This window comes from Aythya fuligula, chromosome 26 (assembly GCF_009819795.1).
Source record: "Aythya fuligula isolate bAytFul2 chromosome 26, bAytFul2.pri, whole genome shotgun sequence".
Lineage (NCBI taxonomy): Eukaryota > Metazoa > Chordata > Aves > Anseriformes > Anatidae > Aythya > Aythya fuligula.
Window position 1 is genome coordinate 5,095,692 of NC_045584.1, and position 22,164 is coordinate 5,117,855.

A 22,164-nucleotide genomic window follows, 5' to 3' on the forward strand; every position below is an offset into this window, starting at 1 on the left:
ATTGTCTGTTGATTTTTACATCCCTTCAATTTTCTTTTTACCACATATTTCTATCAGGCATATTTTAAATTACCTGTTAGTTGAGGTGAGACAACCAATCGCGATTGTGTATTTTTTTAGTGTCATTCACTGTTTTTGTATTTACAGAGCATCTTGGACCAAGTGAGAGAGGGGATGGGAGGGAATTTCTCTCATTTCTGTGTTACACAAACGCAGCCTTGTTCTGGTAATGTTCTGTTGTCCTCACGTTGGGTTCATGTCTTCTTGCTTTCTATGTGTAGTGGAAGGGAACCACCCAACCGATGAAGCTGAACACACGTCCCTCCAACGGACTCCTCCGTCACATCCTGCAGCAAGTGTATAACCACTCGGTGACTGATCCTGAGAAACTCAACAACTATGAGCCCTTTTCCCCAGAGGTTTATGGAGAAACTTCCTTTGACTTAGTGGCCCAAATGATAGATGAAATTAAAATGACTGAGGATGATTTGTTTGTTGACCTGGGCAGTGGTGAGTGACCAATAACTTAAGGTTTTTTTTTCCTTCTTTTTGCTCACTGTTGTTTCCTTTCTTATGAGCAGAGGAAAAAAAAGGCAAAACCTCACATTTGGAAAGTAAACCAGGACTAAGGATTGCATTATAGAATAAGCACCTTTCCTAGTTAATCCCCAGTGATGCTTCTGCTTTTCATGACAGGATTAAGTAGACCAAGCAGACATCCCAGACGTTCTTCCCTGTGGTGAAATGTCAGCCTACAAATGCAATAAACCCTTATTACAAAAAACTCTTGGTGTTTGTTGCTGTTGGTGAATACACTTACAAAGAAGAAACAATATTAAAAATGATGCTTTAAAAGATAATAACAGCAGTTTAATTTTTAAGGATTCATCCATTTTCTGTGAATTCAGTTTATGCCATTCGTATATGAAAACATGATTTCCTGACTTCTCCCATGACAGCATGAAACACTTGGCATGTAATCTGAAAATTAACCATTTTTTTCCCCTCTGGTTTACTTTTCAGTGTGTCAATAAAGGCTTTATGGTTAGTTTTAACTGCTGCATTGTGAGACCCCCCACAAAATCTGTCGAGTAACCTGCAACTGCATTTTGTTGTTTAGGTTAGAGTTTTAAAGGGAGATGCTTTTATCTGGTAAAGAAACCAGATACAACTCAAATGCATGTGGAACAGATATTATGAGCAAGGAGATGATGTTCTTATTGTTGCTAAAATCTGGTTTAGAGCAGGAAAGTAGTAATAAGAATTTCCCCTTTTACTGGATTGGTTGTGAAGTTTTAAATGAAGTTATGTTTTGGTTTTGTTTTTGGTATGTTGCAGGGCTTCTGGGGAAAATATTTAAAAAATGTATTTAATTTGTTAAAAACAAATCTAATTTAGATTTAAACACAAGCACGACTACCATCCTTCTCCCCACAACTTAGTATGTCTCCAGTCAGGGCTATCAGGGAAGGGTCGCCCCAACCCCTTCCTCCCTCTGTGGAATTTATATATTAGATTTCCTGGTTCGATGGCTTATGTTCAAACGAGACATTTAGAAAGGTATCAGATCTGATAAACTATTTTCCATCTGGAAGAAAAAAAAATGTTGCCTTAGATACTTGCAATTGTTTGTTCAGGAAGGTTAAAGAAGATGATATCTGAAACCTTGCAGTTCTGCTGATCATGTAACAAGATGAAGTGTGTGATCAAGGTCAAATGCTGGATATTTGTACCTAGTACCATCAGAATTGAAGTCAGGTATTTATTGCTAACCTTCTCCCCACTTTAATCTTGGAGGCTGATCAACAGTGTAAAAATTCAAGGTATAGGGAGTCACATATTAAAGATATGGTTTAAATTCAGAAGTCTTCGACTTCCAATGTTTGGAGCACTGAACAATTGAAAACAGCATCGTTACTGAGGTTATACTGAAGGGAGTAAACTTTTGTAAATTGTAAACAATGAAGTACTGAGTGTAGTGTAAATATGAACATTGTCATAGCATATTATTAATAGTAATAATGTTAATGTCCTTCCAGTAGTTATATGCATACAGCAGTGGCTAAACAGCAGGGCTAGACTCCAGGATGCTGTGGCCATTTTTGTTGTCTTTGTGATGCCAAAAGCTTGTGGAAGTGGGAGGAATTTATGCAGGTATGCATCATCGTTAGGCAAATGGAGGTCACAATACAGTTAAATTCTGGTTTAAAAAAAAAAAAAGTAGTTAAAAAACAAAAACAAAACAAAAAAGATTAGTAACTTGTTATGCTGTATTGTGATTTCTGTCAGTACAGTGTGTTCTTGATCTTCCCTTTAGTCTTTGTCCTCCTTGCTCTTTGGAAATAAGAAACAGGGAAATGTTTATTCTTCCGATCATGTTCTGCCCATACCCTGCAGAAATTTGTACATCTGTATTTGCATGTGTATAAAATCTGCATGTGTATGCAAAATGGGAATTAGGAAGGGAATAAAAAAGTGAAACAACAAAAAACCCTGTCAGCACTAGAGTTCTCATTGTGCCAGACAGCATTATAGTGGTAATGGTTTAAAGGCAGGAGTTCCACCCCTTCAATTACCAGTGCCGCTTCCTGCCGGCAGCCAATGAAATGGAAAACAGCAATATGTTTTCTGTGTAAATGGGCTATCCTCTTAGATTCACTCTTGTTTCCCATGTGGTCATCCATGGAATGATTAAGTGCACTGGTGAGACAAGAACGCATTTTGTGTTAGTCATAGACAAAATGTGATGCATCAATGTACTATTGATGAATGTTGGATGTTTTCAGAATATTTTAAGTGAGCACTTTAACAAATGGAATGGTGTTGCTCTAGTGTGTGCAAAATGTGGATCTCACTTGTACAGGCAGATTTTTTTCCCTTTTTCCTTTTTAACCTAAGCTGGGGTAGAGGAGGGGAAATGCATTCAACGAAGGTGTAGAAATGGCAGCTAATTACTGCTGGTAGCGTGCCTGATGCAAGTAGATTTTGGGAAGGAAGTTCATGCATTTTTAAGTATTATGGAGTTGTGCCAGTGTAGTGTGGTTGCTTCTGAAATTTTGAGTGTTGAACCCTATCATGTTTTATGAAGTAGTATTCTAAACTAGCCCATATAATAATAAGCTCTATGTGTCCTCAGAATTTGTGTTGCATTTCACAGTGAAAGCTAATAACAGTATTGCTAAACAAACATTTTAGTTAGTCTTCAAATTAATAGCTTAGGTATGTGACCAACAAGTATTTGTTTTGGGTTGAGGTAGGGTTTGTCTAACTGTTCAATTAATTAAATAGTGAAATACAATTAAAAAATCTGTAGATTCAATTATAAAGTTTGTGGACAAAAATTGTAAATCCAGCTATTCATAAGCCTGTGTGAAATTCTAGAAGTGAGCCTCAATATTTAATAGAAGAAGCCATCAGTGTTTATCAGTATAAGCAAGACTGTAAATGTTGTCTTACACTATTATAAAAGCGCTAAAGGTACTGAAGAATGTAAATGTCAAAACTGTAATGCCAGTTTTTCTTTTTTTTTTTCTATAAGTTCTAAAAGTTAAATTGCAGCACACACTTTCTAGCCAAGATGTAAATTCCTTTTACTGAAAAGTGGGTTCTCAGTACATAACATGTCTTGTAGGAAAATGGGACTTAATTTCAGTAATGTACATTGGTTTGAGTCTGCTTTAAATTTGAGGAATAGATGCTGGGAGCTGAGGCTGTACTCTGAAGCCTTGTCCAATAGAATACCTGCATTTTTCAACTTGTCCTTTGCTCTAAAAGCTCTTATTGTCTCCCTTTGCAGTGGTTTTCTACTGAAACATATTCTCAGGTTTGTTTTTTCTCTTCTGCAGGTGTGGGTCAGGTGGTGCTTCAAGTAGCTGCAGCCACAAACTGCAAACATCACTATGGTGTGGAGAAAGCTGATATTCCAGCCAAATATGCTGAGGTGAGTTGCTTGAAGTGAGTTGCACGTATGTGTCTTTGTGAAGGCTACCTTACTAGTTCAGAATTACTGCTAACTGCTGGGAGTTCACAGGAAGAAAAAGCAGAGCGTCAGTCCTAGATGCTCTTGCTTCTCAGGTCATGAAGACCTGGAGCACAGTGTGCTTGGGGAAAGAGGAGTGGGCATAGTCATTTCCTAGCAGTGCTTGCTGAGTGCACAGGAGGAGTATTAGCATGTTCTTGAAGTGATTTCAGGACCAGGAGATGAAGCTGTTTAATAGTAATGGCGCAGGACCAATTCACAAGGAAATGTGGTGTAGGCTTCACCGAAGCACCCGCAGTCCTCTGTAAGAAATGGCTTTAACACAAGGCTTTCAGAAACAATATCGTTAAGCAAATCTGGGAATGAATTGAGTGAACAAATGATCCTTAAAGTTTTTAAAAGCTATCTTTCTGCTTATGTCAGTGCTGTCCCTTTCTGGTATTGCACAGATGAAGTTCAGCTTGGTTATTGAACTGTTGTAGGCTAACTGATGAGGCTTGTGTTGGGTGTCTGGATAATAACCGCTTTGTAGGCACCCAGATGAAGTCTTACAAGAAGACGGTAATATTTAGTCAGGCAGGCAGTTTTCTTTACGCTTCTTTAATTCTGTGCCAATGGGGATGCACAAAGGTAATCAATTCCAAGGCAGACCTGGAAGCCAAATGAGCTACAAGCAAACAATAAAGTTTAGTCATGCCTTACCATAAGAAGTTTATTTTCTTCAGTAGACTCAACAGCAACTTAAGCCCTCCATGTTGTTAAAAATAAGCTGGCTGAGTCTTTACAAGCTAGAAAATTATACCTTATGAAGGGAAAAAAAAAAATCCTTGATCTATGTTTTCACTGGTGAGCACAAAAACGTATAAACAGCAGTGAAGAGGATCAAACAATGATCTAAAAATCCATTTTGCTTCCCCTGCTATGACCCAATGGAAATCTCCAACTGGAGTACTCCTTACAGTTCTTCTGCACAAGCCTCTGGTTACTTACAGAAAGTAATTTGCAAGGCCTGAAGTCCTATCTGTGTTTAATAGTAAGCTTAGTTTAAAGGTGAGTGTTACAGAGGGAAAGTCAAATTCTCATTTGCACTTATACCCCTTCATATCGCTGTGCAAACATAAGGCCTTAGTGACAGTGGTTAGCGCACACAAAAAAAAACACCAACACAAATTAAATATTAGTATTAACTAGTGGCTTACCTTCTCTTTCAGAAGTGCACCAGTATTTCATATTTTGCTGGATGAACAAAATGTACAGCATTAATCTTCTGGTTACAGGTGATGACCTGTCAGATTTAGCAACTAAAGAACTGCTGCCTGCGTGCAGCTAATCTGCCTTGTGCTGTGTCTAGTGGACCAGTCTTTCCAGCTCTGACAAACATTTGTGAAAGAGATGGAATTAAGTTTCTAGTTAAGATTGGCTGTGGCAACACATCTCTGGCTGCTATGATAATGACTGCAGATGGCTTTGAAAAGCTTCAGCGAAAGAGGAAGTGTCTTATGGGTTTGCTTTAGTGAAGTTTTAATTGAAAAGAAAGTTCATAATAAGTTCATACAGTGTATGAAAAATTATTGTGAGTTGCCCTATTAAGCTTTGGGGTGCTTTTGAAGCAAAGAATTTTAAAATGTGTCTGTTACACGCACTGGACATTGACCCGCTGATAGAGGTCTCCACAGCTCTGAGAACTCCTGTTCACTCCTCTTTTTATCTCCTTTCAATGCTACCTCCAAATTTGGGCCTTTCATTTGTGGAGTTAAATTCCTGAAAGTACATGAGATTTGCTGAGTCTTGCAAGACACGGGAATGTCATTTTTAAATGTATTGTCTAGGTTTAGCTGGATCCTCACTGCCACTATAAAGAAGTCACCTGTGCTGCTTTTTGTCAGCTTACACGGTGGGGACAAGGTTTTGTACACATGGAGATGTTTATTTGTAAGGCACCATGCCATCTTGATGGTGCCAATGGAAAACCAGCGCCAGCTCTCCGTCTGGGCAGTGTAGCCTTCCATCCTCTGCAACTCTAATCTGTTTACATGTAGCTGGAAGCACTCCTTGTTGTTCTGGCAAGTGCAGCTCTCCTTCTATTTGCTGGTGCAGTTGCCCTGCGTGCCACTTTCTGCTTCCTCATTCACCCCAGCAGACCTATCTTTATCCCATTTGCTCCCTTGCTATCTGTGCTTAGACGGATGTGCATTCACTGCCTCCTCTGTGTGGGATTACGTGCCACCACACAGTAGCTACTTAAGGTTGTGCCATTTTTGGTGGTGAGCAGTGTCAACTCAGATTGCCTTGCTTAAAATGTGTAATGCTGCTGAAAAGGGTGGGGAAAAGAAGAAAATGGCAGCTTGGACTTGACACTGTTGCCAATATTTTTCTTATGGAAAAGAAACTGCAATAAATATCTGTCTGTCTATCCTTTGAGTATTAATGGAAAAAAAAAAAGGCGAAGGGGTTAGTGAGCACTGTCAGAGCTGCATCTCTGTTTGCTGCAATGAAACATAATGAGATGTCCTAATTGTTGGCTTTGTTTTTCCTCCCTCTTCTAGACGATGGACAGAGAGTTCAGAAAGTGGATGAAATGGTATGGGAAAAAACATGCAGAATACACAGTGAGTGAAATTCAACTGAAAAACTTTGTGCTTCATGCTGATGTATGGAATTTACAAAGTCCTCTGCAGCCCTTCATCAGCCAAGCAGCAGTATGAGTCAGGTCTGCTCCCTGGCTTTTGTCTTGGTCCTGAGGACAGTGTTCTCTGAGACATCCTCCCAGGACCCTCTCTCTGTCTCACTTGTCATTTGGTATGGTGTTACTGGGAGTACTTTCAGGGCTTTCCATAAGTTCTTGGAAGATTTATTCTTTCAAAACTTTGTTGTTCATGATGTGAGGCTGCCATGTGTCTTCTCTGTATTAAAACCTTTTACTTTTTTTTCCTCCTTTTTTTTTTTTTTTTTTTTTTTTTTTTTCTCCCTAATGATGTGGGTCTTCTGGGTAGACTGTTGGAAATGTCATCCCCCTGCTTGGGTTTCTGGAATCTTCTGCAAGGAACAAAAGCTGAAGCTTTGGTTCATAGGCAGGTGAAGATGTGGTCAGCTGGGACAGGAGATGGAGGGGGTGGCAGGAGGTTAAAATTCTGGATATCAGCAGAAAACTCCATGCCCAACTAACAGGGCAGATGATTTGTAGCTGGAGATAGGGGGTGAGTTTGTGGTCTTAGGAACGATGGCAAGCGGTCAGCTCTGACTTGGAAAGGATTGGGATGAGGTGCTTTGAGGGTGGAAATAGAGCAGGAGTAAACTGGTCATCACATCTGTCTATCTTGGGCTGGGGACAAATGCTGTAACAGCTTTCCACTTCCTCTGAATAATACTTAATCATTGTGGATGTGTTTTTCACTCTGGAATTACACTTATAAGCTTGTGTAGAACCATACACTGTTTTGTGCTGTTCCTTCCCTTTTTCCTTTTCTCTCTCTTCCTGTCATTAAAAAATTGCTCTCTAGCCAATCACTTGCCTGTGAGGACATGTACATAGTCATAGTGCAATAGTGACCAACTAGGAGTTCTGAAAATACTTGTGTATATGCTTCTCCTGCTGCTTCCCTATGTTCAGGAAAAAGGTTGGATGGATCAGGGCTGTTCCCTCATCACTCAGAGACATTGGGGCACTCCTTCCTGCTCAGAAGTTGCTGCTAGCAATGTGTACTGCAGTTGAGGTGCATTCCCGTGTTTGAGAAACAGCTTCTCCATTTTCCTTTGTGCAGAGCCATTATTGCTGTGTATTCCGGTAATGGAACGGTTTCAACCACATGACTTTCAGAGCTCCAGCAGTGTGTGATCAAGTGGCAGGTTGTTGATGAGTGAGCCTTTATTTCACAGTCTTCTGTGGCTCTGCTGGGATCGTGAGCCCTTTTTAAAGGGCTTGTCGTGTGATGAAGGATGCTGCAACCCTCCCCTTGGGAAAGAGGCTGGTGAAGGTGACAGTGCCATCTGCCTCAGTGAGCTTTCTTCCAGAAATGCCTTCACTGTGTAGCATGAGCTTCTTCAGAAGGATGCTGGGCTTGCTGTGGGACTAGTTTGTAGCAGGATTGATATCAGGCTGCTAACTCTTTCCTGCTGTGGAAACACAGTGAATGCTTTACTTTTCATGAAGTGGCCATATGGCATTTTTCCATTGTGTCACCCAGCTGGCATTACATGAAAGGAACTGTTACTGAAGACACTCTGCTTATGAGCTGTGTAATTTAAAGAATAGGAGAAGAACTTGGACTAAAATATTGAAAGCATATTGATTGCCTTAGGCAGCAAGCATTTCCATATTGTGCATTCCAAGTGACAGAATCTGGTACTATATGGAAACAAAGCCATTTATTTTTTGTTAGGTTCTTTGACTCTTATAACTCTTTTCTGAAAAATGTTTAGAATAAAATTTCTCTTTCCAGAAAAGCAGACTGCATACTCAAAGTGTTGGATTCTTGCAGCACTTTCTGACTTAATGAAGTTTGGTTTCCTATCACTTTGTCATAGTGATGCTTAAAGACAGATTTTGTCAAACATCTCAGGTTTACGTTTGCGTTTTCTTGCCAAACAGTATGTTTTTTTGATCAGTTCTTAGGCAGCATCTTCTTTAGGAGACTATTATTAAACAAAGAACAAACTTGTGTCATAATGCAGATAAAAGACAATAGGAGGTGTGGAATTAGAAGCCGGGTATCTTGATTTTTCCAGAAAGCAACTTCATCTGCTAAATGTTTAGTGGCGTCCCAAAATTCCAAATGTAGGAGACAGAATAAACACAGATTGAAATAGTCTGTGATCAGCAACGTTTAACTCATTTAACTTGTGGATTCTACTCTAGTGTTTTAGGTAGTCATAAACATATATATATATATATATATATAAAAGAGAGAGAGAGGAATACAGCTTGGAGGAGGAAAGCTTGGCAGAAGTTCAATGGGAAGAAGCCTCAGATCCCACCTGCTGCTTTGTCTGAATAATGTGGATGGTGATTTTGACTTCATGCATGTAACAGCTGTCTTGCTGTAAAAGTAAAAATTGTGGTACATAAGGTAGCAATAAATCCTGGACTTGGGCCTGTAGCTTTTTTTTTTTTTTTAACAGCCAAAAGTCTAGATTATTTTAGGTTTCTAATGCAAATAGATTTTTTATTTCTCTCTGAAAAGTGATCTGTTGATTGTCTTCAACAAGAAGACAACAAGTGTTGTCTTCTAACTAACATTGTTTTGGTGAGGCTATGGTTTGTTGCCCTTTATCAGATCTACAACCATTGCATTCGCTTCCTTGTTTTCCCTCCTGGAATATGCTTGTTTGGAATTTGAGTTTGGACACGTGAAGTCTGATGTGCAAGATCCAGTGGTGATATTTAAAATAAATCCTGATTGTCAGTCTATATCTCCATTGTGTTTTGTCCACAGTGGTAAACGTATGGTAGAAAAAAGTCTCTTCTGAGTCTTTCTACGTGCAATATGCAGATCTGTTGAGTTAAATAAATAAATAAATACGTTTTGCATCATCACTTTCAGATGATAATTGCATGTTAAACTTGGCTACTGCCAAAGTGTCCTGAGGCGCGTTGGCTCCTGCTGAGCTACAGCTGCTATTAATAGGTTATCACTGCAGCTTTAGAGTGTGAATATCCATTCTGGGCAGGAGGCATGGGGGAAAGATTGCTCATCATACATTGACTTGGGAAGTCTCCTGATCTCCAGTGTAGGTAATCATAGCTCATAATCCTGTTAGTAAATGGACTGAATTTCATTTTAAATGACAGGCTGTTCAGTCTCATTAACTAACTGGGGAAAAAATAATTGGAGTAACTTTCTGCTAGGATTCTTTCTTTCTTCATTCAGTGTAAATGTTTCAACTTGCTATAAATATTTGCATCCTTGTGCTATTGTTTAGTTTCAGTTGCTCCTCTGCTTTCCTGATGTCTGATTCTTGATCAGTTAGGAATAATATTCTTTGCTAGTCTCTTCTGTCATATTCGGAGGGAATTCGTACTTTCGTGCATTATGCTGGTGTCCCACTTCAATACATCTCACTGTGTTTCAACTCCCCTTATCTTCTCGTTTCTTTTCCCATGGTACTGAGAAGTTTCCAAGATTAGCTTCACCCCATTCTTTTCAAGAAAACTGTTGTGTGAAGGAAACCGGAGGTTTTTCAAAGGTCATTAGGCCTAGATAATTAGAGAGTCTGTCTTGGGGAATTTTTGCACATGTGCAGTCATCAAATTAAAAAACGGTAGTGCAATTAAGAGACAGATGGGTTTTCATGGTTTCTAACTGTAAATATCCTCACGTGGATCCAAAATCAGAGCCATCTCCAGCTATCTGGGGCACAATGCTGATTGCTGCGTAGCCAAGAGTGTTCTTCCCAGGGTACCCTTGAAGTAAGTCTTCAATCTGTGTCCTTTAGTGCCCGCTGCACTGCTTTGCTGCTTATCAGAGCAGCTCAGGGCAAGTGAAGCTGGTGGTAGCTGCAGTCACACAGTGGACTCATCCTTCTGCTGAAGACAAGGACTTGTTTTGGTTTTGTTTACCGTGAGTTGTTACAACAGATTGCCTTCCCTTGTTTCACAAGAGTTTGTGTTAGTAGAAGATCATCTACTACACTTCAAAATAAGCATAGAAAAACCTGCGTCAGCATTGCTAAAGCCTGGGATTTGGTTAGACTAGTACCTCTGAGACCATCTGAGAGAAAACCCCAGAAGCTCCTAATGCTGAAGATTCTCTGTGATTCAGCCCTGTGGATAAGAGTTAACGTTTGCTGTGTGAAAGTGAGTAGAAGCTTGGCATCAGCAGACCTGCAAACTTCTCTCTGGTTGCAAACTTCTCTCTGGTTGAGTTCAGGGTGCCCCGTCCTGCTTGGAAGTCTCTGTTCTGAGCAAAAGCAGAGTGATTTGTGCAGGAGTAGCATTGTCTCTTCTTGCCTGATACCAGCTGCTGGTTTCTGGGGATAAGTCACATCACCTGGACTTAAAAAATTCTGCTGCTTAGCAGTGAGTTGCAGCTAAGGAGAAGGCAAGATAACTGGTTGTCCCAGATGCTTCTGAATGCCCTATTTCAGTGGGAAACTTGATGTTTTGGTATTTGAAAAGCCCTCCAAACGTCCCCTGTGGCTTTGAAATGATGCCACATTTTGGAGGTTTGGATTCATGCCTCCAGTTATTTTTGAAAAGAACAGGAACCTAAAAATAACCATGTGTACTTTTCCAGGCAGAATTGACTGCTTTTTGTGAGCCAAGTGTTTGCACGGAGGCTGCTGGAATGAGGCGTTCTGTGTGTGAATTTATGGCTTTGTGTAGCCAGTCGGAGCGTTACCGGAGAGACTCCTGGCCTGGTGCTGGGTGAGAATGAAGCCCTCCTCCGTGGAAGAAGGGCTTGACCTCCATAAACTGCTGCTCTGCTACACGGAGAACACGAGCCCGCTGGAGCGTGCCTCCCGGCGTGCTGCCCTGCCAGTCATCTTTGAGTTACGGGAATCAGACACCGTTGAACGTCTTTCTGCAGTCTCTGTAGAGCAAATTTACCCATTTGAAAAACCTGAATATAAACCTGTTTCGGCTTCTAAATTTAGAAAGAATGCAGGCTGGCAGCTCTCTGAAGCGGATTTCAGTGAGCTAATTATCCTTTTAGATAAAGCACATCTCCTGCATTGTCTAATCAGATGAAAATATCTGCATTACAGATGGTCCCTTCCATTCATTATTCACTAAGGAGATTAAGTTTCTCAGAGAGAGGACGAACATGATGGGGGTGGGGACTTTGGTGCGAAGAGATTGAGTGCATCCCTGTTGCTGTCTGTGCTGTGTCACATGGATGTGCCAGCCAGCCTCTACAGGACCGTAATGGACCTGGCCATTCTTCTACCAGCGTAGCGAGTGCTGCGCTTGGTCAGGAGTGAGTTAGCTGAAATTTCCTTGCCAGTTCCTGTTTCACTCCTAAAATTTTTGTAAGCCGCAGAGTTGAAAGGGATTTTGGGGGGGAATTTTTGTTGGGTTTCCTATACCAGTTTATACTAAGGGGCTTGGTTTCTTCCTTTTAGGCCATCATTTGTTGATCATTGCCTCCCAAGGACAGTAGGTAAAGAAACTGGTTGTCAGGAGTACTGAGTCAGATAGCTCTTGTACTTTGTTTTGAATATAGTAGACCACTGACCCAGGAATCACTGTCTTGCTTCCAGAGGGGAAAAATAACCAATTTTCTCCCAACCACAATTGACCATCTGGTTATTTCTGTACTCCAGTATTTTTTCCTGGTGAGGTTTTTCCCTCAACTATTGGCTAAGTGTGAGCTAGGGTAGCATTACAATACAAAAATAGATGGGTTTAAACAGGGCTGTGGTTCATTTGAATTTTAACATCTCTGTATTTTGCAAAAGTGGAGGGGCAAAGCAGCTTCCAGATGTGTTCTATCAAGGTGAAGTGTGGAGATTTTGGTTACAACTGTTCCCTTCCAAACCATGTAGGTAAGAGAAATGTATAGTGTAATTGGATCCAAATAAAGTATTGCAACCACCTAGGTTAGATTTCAAGACCTTTATATGAAGCTTAGTATTTCAAAATAGTTTCGTGTTACTCTGGTTCTTTGTTCCCTTGCTAGACTGTGGCTTTATAATCGCACCTCGTTATTTCTAAAGTGCTTTTCTTTCTCCTCTTAGTGTGTGAAAATCTTGTGTAGACATTAGAAAATGACTGTTTCATGGAAGACAGCAATGTAGAAGCTGGCTTGTAAAAAAAAAAAAAAAAATAAAAAAAAATTGTTAAAAAGTATAGTTACCTTGCATGTGGGTTTGCTACTGTCTTGGTTGCTCAACAAGGAAGTTATTTACTATGAGAACAGATAAGATTCTAAGACAATTATCCATTAAAAACAATCTAGAGATGGTGTTAATTTACGAGTAGGGCATAGGAGCCCCAGAAGTAATGTTTTGGTATATTAGGTGAGAAAAATAATACTCTTTAGAACTGTTCTGAGGTTGCAGTGAGTTTTTGCCTGAGATTTTGAAAAAGTCTAGCAGCACTTTACTTTTACTGCTTGTAGTAGGTTGGATCTCTGAGTTAAGTCTCCAGCATGTGCTTTGCTTTCACTGTAGTGGGGATAGTAGAAAGTGTGTTTCCCCCTCAAGCAGATGTGATGATGCAGGTAGCCAGGTAGCAGGGAGCTCAGGCTCTTTGCAGAGTTCTTGATCTCTTCCCCAGAACCCTTGACGTGCACTTCTGTTGGCCCTCTGGTACAGTGTGTAGCAGCAGGGCACTGGGCCTTTTTTTCCCTCCTCTTTCCCTCTTGAGAAGCAGACCCAGTTCTGTTGGCAGTGATGGCTTTCTCCTTCACAGTGGGTCTGACAGGTTTGCCTCCATTTGTCATTGTTTCTGTGGCTCTGAGTCAGATTGCTTTGCTGGGGAGGGAAAGCAGTGGCAAAAGACAGCAGGCTCTGGCGCTTCATTCACCTGGGTCCCCTGGCTTAGCTGGCAAGGCTTGGAAGCAGCTCGAGTGAGCCTGCATTGCAGTGCAGGCACTTCTGTGTGAGATGCCAGATTTTATTCCAGTTTAGCGATAAGCAAAATGTTCACTTCTTTCCATACAAAGGAGTATGTGCAGAGAAATGATGCTAAGCAGTCACTGTCGTTGCTTTGGTGTTCGTGAGGTTGTAATACAAGCCATCGTCTTACTTGCCCCTTCAAAGTATGTCCCAGTCATTAATTATGTAGCTGCATATTACTTTCTCTCTCCCTCTTATCTTCCTCCCCCAACCTCCATTCTGCCTTACTTGTGGCACAGCAGAGCAGCTTGTCCCATCAGATTCCTCTTGTTTCAAAAGTATAACCACAAAAACGTTAACATGCAGAAAACCCACGTAGCTGTGGGTATTAACCTGGGACTTGATGTGGTTCCATCAGCGAGGTGTTGTGTACGTCACTGAAGTGATAACGATAGTTCTTTTCAAATACTGCCTTTACATTATCTGACTTCCAACTTGAATGTGTCGGAAGCATTTGAGGTGTATGCTGAGCACCCCTGATGAGCCAGGTGCTCACATGCCAGTTGCAGCAAGAGCCTGACGCTGCTGTCAGTGTTCCCGGCCTCGGCTTCGGGTTCATCTTGCTCCTGATCTGTGGGGATTGGAGATGGTGTTGGCTGGCCATTGCTAGCACGGGGCTTAGCTGCCTTCTCCATGTGAAGCATGGCGCTCGTGAGGCATCGCTGGTGCCTGGGGACCCTTCCCCAGTGGAGGGTGGGAGTGGAGAGAAGGCCATGGGAACTTTGTCCCCTGGCGCCTCCGCTGGGCTTCCTGAGGCCTTGCTTGCAGCAGTGCTGCTGGGCTAATGCAGTGTGCGTGCTTGGCCAAAAAGGGATGTGTAGCAGAAAGGAACAATGTTAACTCTCGTGTGTGTGGTTTTTGTGTTTCTGTCTTTTTTTTTTTTAAGCTGGAAAGAGGTGACTTCCTCTCAGAAGAATGGAGAGAGAGAATTGCAAACACAAGGTACAGTACAGCAATTGAATGCTGCTTTATGAACTAAATATTTGGGAGTCTGGATAATGGAAATTGGGAGGCTGGCCAGCTTTTTATATAGAATTTCCATAGCAAATACCAAAAGCCTATCTGCCAACTCCTATACTGGCCTCTTTGGATACCGTTTTCTGACTTGAAGAATGGATTTAAATGTATGTCCCATGATATTACATACATGGGTGTATCCAAGATAAATTCTGGTTATACAGAGAAGAATAGACCCCTGCTTGTTTTGCGTACCCTTCAAGTTTGATTTTAGAATTCTGGCAAAATACTAGTTATTTTGGCTGTTGGTACACACAGCTAGGTTCACTTTCCATAAAAAAAAACAACAAAAGCCATGTGTGTCTGTTCCAGCTTAAATTGGGAATTCATTGAAGCTGATTGTCTTGAATATTTATTCCTGTGAAGATACATGTATGTATGGAGGGTTAAACTCCATAAAGTAAAGAAAAGGGAATTTTTAAAGGCTTTATATTCTTTTTCAACATTATGGACAGAAAGAAGTCTTGTTTTAACGTGACCTTCCAGGCCATCCTGTTATGTGGGGGTATGGAAGGCAGTTGTCAGCTCTCTGAAAGTCTTCAGGGTTGTGGCAATCTAGGGATTGCTTCCAAGACACTGCTTTAAGAGTGCTCCATCAAGAAGGCGTCTGCCAGACTGACTTTTGCATTATTATGTACCTCCATTAAACTTCTGGAGCTGCCTTTTAATTTGTGGACAGACTTTGTCCCAGCCTTGCAGCACAGTGTGGTTTTCCTTTGTTGTTCGCTACTCCAAATGCATGCTCCTCTGGTCTCTGTGCTACTTTCCCTGGAAAAAAAAAAATCTTTTTTCCTTTATGTTTAGCTGAAGTGTAGGGAACTGCTGGTAGATGTTTATTTTGTCTGGTATGCAGCTAAATGTATGCATATTGATCCTCAGCCACGTTGCTGTCTGATACAGAAATTCAAGAAGTAGCTTTTTGCTCACAAACGTTAGGTGTTTGCATTTGTCCTGAGAGTGCCAACTGTTCAGCATCTGCTCTCTAGCGAGGCTGCAGACTGTCTGATGCATTCAGACTGGAGCCGTCCCATCTTGGTGAGCTGAGGACTGCCCTTCCCGTGAGCCAGTGGCTGGGCTCTGGAGGAAAGGATGCCCAGCTCCACACTGCTGTGAGTGTTCAGTATTCCAGTAAATAACTGCTTGGGACTCAGCAGTGTGTGCTGAAAAGAGGGCTGAAATCAAGGTGGACTGGGGCCTCCTGTGGTTCTGTCATGTGAGCACACAACATCGTGCCAGAATGAACATTAAGAAATATATCTGGAAAACTTTTTCCCTTCCTTTCCTGGATGTTTTCTAGTCACATTAATATGCTTGGCTGTTCTGCAAGGCCTCTTTTTTGGCATGTGGTGGGAAGGAGGAGGAAGAAACCCCTGTAAGCCTTGACTTGCCAGGCAGGGTTTCCCAAATTTCCAGGAGCAAGGAGTAGCAAGAGATATATATGTATTGGACATACGTATATTTGAATATATACTTTTTTTTTTATCTGCAGTTTTTAGTAACTTTGGCTGCTGCTCTTAAACTCATTGTCCTTGGTGAGCATGTTTCATGTGTGGAGGCTCTAAGAGGGGAGGGTTTCAAACAGATCTCTTGCAAATAAATCAATTCTTCATGCTGGAACAATGTGGCAGCATGGCCTTCACAGCATATGCATGCAGGGTGCTCATGGCTTCTGGGGGATGCTGAGGACCCTTACCGCAGGCTGGTAGGGAGCAGGTATCAGGGACATTTAGATCAAAGCCAGACTATGTGGCTCTCAAAAATAAGGTGTTTTTTAAATTTTTCTTTTTTCTTTTTGAATCTGTGACGTGTTCTGCTTCTTTCCCAAATGCTGTTTGTATGATTCTACCTATGTTCAGGTGTCTGTGTTTCCATGTGAGTGATGTTTTCAGGAACACACACACACGCACATTGGATTTCTTAACCCAGACACAAAGGTGCAACTCTTCTGTTGGGGCTTAGGGTGAAGTGCTGGGTTTAGGACGGGGAAATTTGTGCTGGGAAATGTAAACCTCCCCTTTGCTTTATGGGAGAATTTAGAGCTAGAAGAGAAGCTGTGATGTTTTAGTGTGATATTTTAAATGCATATGAGTAAGTAATAAGATTAAATGTATTTGTTGTGCTGGAGGATTGTTTTCTATGTGTGGTGAATGTGTTGGTAGTTGTTGTGTTGATGTTTGCTCTCACCATGGGAGAGGAGTGAAAATATTTTGCACATTGTTTCTGTGTTGAAACTTGCTGATGTAATTAATAAGCTTGTGGTGCAAAAGCCAGCTGTATGCTGAGAGGAACTGTCAGAGCAGGCTGCCTTTACGTTTTTTTAAAAATGTAATTATTTGGGCAGTATTTGTGGATGTTGAGGTTTAGGTACTGTTTTGTGTAATGATGCCAGGAGAAAACACTTTGTTAGATGGAAGTAGCTGTATAGTCAGGGACATGCAGTGTGTTTTGGTTTCACAAGTGCCTGTAAATGCTGTAAGTGCCAGTGGCTTATAGCAGGCGGTGAGAGATAGCTGTGCATGTATGCTTGGATGCCATGTGCCTGTTCCTGTTTATTAACTACACCATTGTCTTGCAGTGTTATTTTTGTGAATAATTTTGCCTTTGGTCCTGAGGTGGATCACCAACTGAAGGAGCGATTTGCGAACATGAAGGAAGGTAACAAATCGAACTTCAAACCTTTTTCCCTTGGTTTCCTGCTGCTGTGGGAGCTGGTGGCAGTAACAGCTTAGTTATGGCCATCGGGAGCCAGGTTGGTGGTTTCCTTCTGTGCCGTATGGATGAACGTCTGCACTGTGATGGTGATTTTTTGGGCTTTTTATGTCCTATCTTCATATGAATCACCAATCTGTGTGACTCCCTGAAGGTGGCTCTGCACATGAAGACCTTTTCCAGTGCTCTGTGTGGCAGGAGGAGCGACTGGTCCTTGCTCATCTATTGTGGGGACCAGTAAAGTTCCTGGCTGTGGGGCTCCTGTGTTCAGACACTTGGCACCAGTGGTGGGTAGAGGACACCCAGCCATGGAGACTGCAAAGCCACACAGGCTTGGCTTTGTGCATCCAGTTTCCATAATTGCATACTGAATTCAATTACTGGATTCTCCTATTTAAAATTGTCACACTTAGTACTGGGTATTAACTAATTACTATTAAAATGGGGACACTGTCACTGGTGATGTCTTGTGTGCTTCTTGAGAAGTTGCCTTGCAGGCACCAGTGACCGGGGATGTCCAGTAATGCCACTGCAGCCCTTAATGCCTGAGGTAGTTTAGTGTCTTTTTCTTTTCTCTTAACCACTTGGATGAGTAACAAATGTATTTGGTTATGGCAGAAGTTGCAAAAACAAATATTTCTTAAAAAAATAAAAAAAACGTGGAATGAACGAAGAAGCTGTGGCTTCCCATAGGACAACTTTGTGCGGAAGTAAATAATGTGACTTCTGGGCTCTGATGCAAACCATAAAACCCTGAAACCTAATGTCTTATTTAACTTTAGTGACTTTTAAATTTTTGTTAGTAGTGGCTTGGGAGAAGTGGCAAGGTGGGGAACATTCAAGATCTCTTCACAAAACTTAGAAACCTGAATCTTCTTCCTGGTTCTGTTTCAGCACATGCTCAGTCTGGTACATTTGAATAAAACAAAAACAAAAAACAAAAACAAACAAACAAAAAAAAGTGTTCAGTCTTAGGTTTTACAGACCGTAACTGGAATAAGATACCATTGTTCCTAACTGAATATTCTGTAGAGTGCCACTGAGAAATAATGTGTTCCTTTTTTAAAGTGTTTTTAAGATCCATCGCTTCTAAGTGACATGGCTACCTAGCAGGACTATCATACTGACTTCTCTAGATGCTGTCAGTATGAGCTTTAAGTAACATTTTTTTTGGTAATGATACAGTAGTGATAGTTTCAGTAGAGCTGGTCTTTAGGACTCTATATTAAGTTATATTTAAAAACTGGTCATTTTTAAAAAAACAGTAGAAACTGACTTTGCTTTTTTTTTTTTTCTTTTATAGGTGGGAGAATTGTGTCCTCAAAACCTTTTGCACCTCTAAATTTTAGAATTAACAGTCGAAACTTGAGCGGTAGGAATGCCCTTTTTTATTGTTCACTACAATTATGCCATATTTGTTACCTGCACACTTGGGTTTTTGTTGCTTTTTAAAGAGTTAAGTAAGTAGAAAAATACTGTATATTATCATAGCACATGTGCCAAAGCGAAATGTCTTTTAAGAAGAGCTCTATTTTATGAGGTTCATCCTGATAGCTTTAGGTGTCTCTCACATTGGTGTTTCCCCTCTTCCTGGGCTTTCGTAGTTGTCTTTTATAGCTGAAGAGAAATAAGGTGTTTCAAGGGTGTGATTCATTTCTTCATTAAGTACAAAGAGCTACAGTGACTAGCTTGCATGCAAGTTCCTTGTATCATAGCTGTCTAAATTTGGACAGGTAAATCCCACCAGTTGTGATTTAAAAGTCTTAGATGCTGAACTGCTCAACTTTGGAATGCCTCATCCTCTGCTCTGTGAACTGGTCAAACAGACCCATCCCATAAAAGCCCGGTTGCTGTGTCTGTTTTGCTGCCAACAGAGTTTGTTTTTTCTTTCCTTCTGGTCATAGTAGACTTGATATTTGCCAATGCTATCCTCTGCAAGTATGTGAACTGCAATTTAATGAGGTTCTGAGATTACCAACACTCTGTATTGTTGGTTTTGCTTCTGACTTTTTTCAGTTTTTACTGTTGAAAGTTTTGCAAGCAGTAGAATGATCCAAGCCAGGTTTTACGTGCATTTACTGTGTCCAGAGCACAACATTTTCTAGATTTCAAAAACACTTTATTCCCCTCCTTGTACAAACACGGCCAGTAACGTACAGAGTTACAACTCTCAAGTTCTCTTTTCTGGTTTTGGCCTGATGCTTATGGTAAACTGCTTTTCAAGAACAGTAATTTGAAGACTGTCATTAAGACATTTAACTGAAATAGTGCCATTGTGAGTTATTTTTACTGAGCTTGAGTTGTTGTGAATGTCCTGAGCATCGGGCACCCAAAAGTGCCATTTTATTTCTCTTTGATAATCTTTTCTGTGGCATCTGGTTGTTTGGAACCTTACTAACCATTTGATCCTTGCTTGCCAATCTTTTGTAGATATGTACATGAAAATAAAACACAGCTGATGTGTGCTGCTGGAGGTCCTCAAACCTCCAGAGAGCTGAGATCCACCTGCCATTTTGCTAATAAGGCAAAGAGCACCTAAGCGAAGTCTGCTTCCTCTTTTATAGCACACTAGAACTAGATGAAATAGGAGAAGGTACTTTGGTGGTTTCCCTTAGGAGATCTGCCTATGTAAATAATTTTTTTTTCTTTGGCTTATCAAGCCTTTTCTGGCTTCTGACCGTCTTATCTCCCTCTTTTCTAGGTTTGGCAGACTGCAGTTATTAAAAGAGTAGTGAGGAGACTAAGTGGCCAATATACAACACCCCCCCCCCCCCCCCCCCCCGATAAACAGCCTGATTATGACTGTCAGTTGGGCCAGCTCCTTACTCTGTTTCAACCTTCATGAATGCTGAAGTTTTATATACTGTTACTTAATGCTTGATGTGAACATTGATACCAAAATTATATAGAAAGAGCTAATTAAGGTTTGTGTGTGTCAGATTGCTTAGCAAAAGAATAGGTAATAGCTTCTGCTAATAGGAAGCTCTTACAAGGATTCAAGAAAAAAAAAAATCTGAAAAGAAATTACCGTTGTCTGTCCCAAACAATGGGGGAAAATAATGGAAATCAGTTTTAGATCCTAATCCCATTCTGTGACTATACTTTATTTGGGAAATACCAATATCAAACGAATTTGCGTGGGCTGCTCTAGGCCTGGGGCTTGTTCCAGTCTTAATGGATTGTTGTAAATGATGCTTCCAGGGAAATGTCATCCACTTAGAGCTTGTGGCATAAAATGTGCATATCCATCACACGCAGAGAAGGTGATTCACTCTGCTGTGCTACCTTCATGCTGCTGCCTTAGAAGGCTTTCTGTAATACTTTAATTCAGCTTGTCTTTTTTTTTTTTTTGTGCCTGAGTATGTCTCATGTTTTCATCTGATATATGAATAATTAAATAAATTTAAATATATAGTGGAAATGATAACCCTTTTGAAAGGAGTCAACCTTTTTTATCAATATACCAATTTTGTCTTAGTTGTATCACCTGGAAAAAGAAATAGAAATGTGGGAAGAGTTGGACAAACAAAAGCAAGTATTAAAATGTGGTTAAAATAGCAACTGATGTTGCTGAATCCTAAACCTTGCTTTTTGACTCCTCTGGGTAATTATTTTCCCTTTAATTAGAAATGTGCCATAATTTCTTGTACAGTCATGCCACTTTAGTGTTCAGTGGTTATGGAAATACTTAGGCACATCCCATACCTATTAATTCTAGGGAACAAAACAAATACAGGCAAGAAAGCAAATTTAAAACATATTTGTCTTCAATCCAAATTTAGTGCAGTTACAGTTTACATGGGTTGGATCTAACAAGATTCTGAACTGGTCCTATCTAATTAAATCCTGCCTGTTATAACAGATGAAAATAGACACGGGAATGTCGCGTTTTTTAAGAAGTTGCACTAGCGCATCGTTTTTACTCTAGAATGGCTATTCCTGAGCAAATAAAAATTAGATCAACAAGAGAACAAGGAACTGCTTTTTAAACTCACTGCAGCACTTTCTTTTAGGCCATTGCTTTCTGTATGTGAAGCTTAGAGTTTTGTTGTGAGCATGCTTTTACCATTGCATGGCTACTTTTAGCTGGATAGAACTAAGTGGCAAACAGAGCAAGCTCAGGCTCCCTAACTTGACTTTCTTCCTTTAGATATTGGCACTATAATGAGAGTTGTGGAGCTATCACCACTGAAAGGGTCTGTGTCATGGACCGGGAAACCAGTTTCTTACTACCTGCATACTATTGACCGAACCATAGTGAGTATAACTACTGACCAGTTGATCTCTGGCTGCTTCACCTGCTCTGGAATCAGCAAGGAAACTTCAGGCAGTCCTATGGCAGTCTGTTAATTACTTGAAGGTGTATAAATTTACAAGTATAATTCTTTCTCGTGTTCCAGGATAGCAGCTGTGCGTAGTGGTGGTCTTGCACTATAGCTTACACATTAAGCGAAGACTCTGGGGGTCTTTAACTCATCATTTTCCTTTGTGGTGTACAGACTGCCATAGTAATAATGCTCAGTTTTAATTGATCTTTCAGTTGATGTAGAACCAACCAAAGCTCAGTAACAATGCTGATGCATTTGCTGTTTGTTTTTATCTTTTCAGTTATAGAAAGCAAAACCAACCCTGTAGAAACAAACTTTTGTGGAAAAATACTTTATTCCTATGCTGAGTTTTTTGTGTGCAATACAATACAGTATTTTTTCTCAGTCTGCTTTAGTTCAATAGTGCTTTTGTTAAAGAATATACTAGAGTGCTGATAAATATTTTAGTGGAGTACAGGAGTGAAGTAGCTTCATTGAAAATAGCCTTCTGCTGAGTGGAGATACATTACACAAAGCTTTAAACCAAGGGTAGGCTGTGGTGCAGACGATAAAACCTTGTTGAGGCTTGGATTA

The 22,164-nt window shown here is 40.6% G+C and overlaps 1 protein-coding gene across 7 annotated transcripts in view; it reads left to right on the top strand.

The window, feature by feature from the left end:
- The window catches only part of DOT1L (DOT1 like histone lysine methyltransferase), a 66,600-nt gene that overhangs the window by 22,427 nt on the left and 22,009 nt on the right, over positions 1-22,164 (top strand). For all 7 annotated transcript variants that reach the window (XR_004254208.1, XR_004254209.1, XM_032203502.1 and 4 more), the window contains exons 5-11: positions 282-510; positions 3,846-3,940; positions 6,526-6,588; positions 14,424-14,479; positions 17,130-17,209; positions 18,567-18,635; positions 21,414-21,520. Coding sequence is in view for 5 of the 7 variants with exons in the window: in XM_032203502.1 (XP_032059393.1) it covers positions 282-510; positions 3,846-3,940; positions 6,526-6,588; positions 14,424-14,479; positions 17,130-17,209; positions 18,567-18,635; positions 21,414-21,520 (699 nt within the window). In the remaining 2 variants the exon portion in view is untranslated. The remainder of the gene's footprint in view (positions 1-281; positions 511-3,845; positions 3,941-6,525; positions 6,589-14,423; positions 14,480-17,129; positions 17,210-18,566; positions 18,636-21,413; positions 21,521-22,164) is intronic.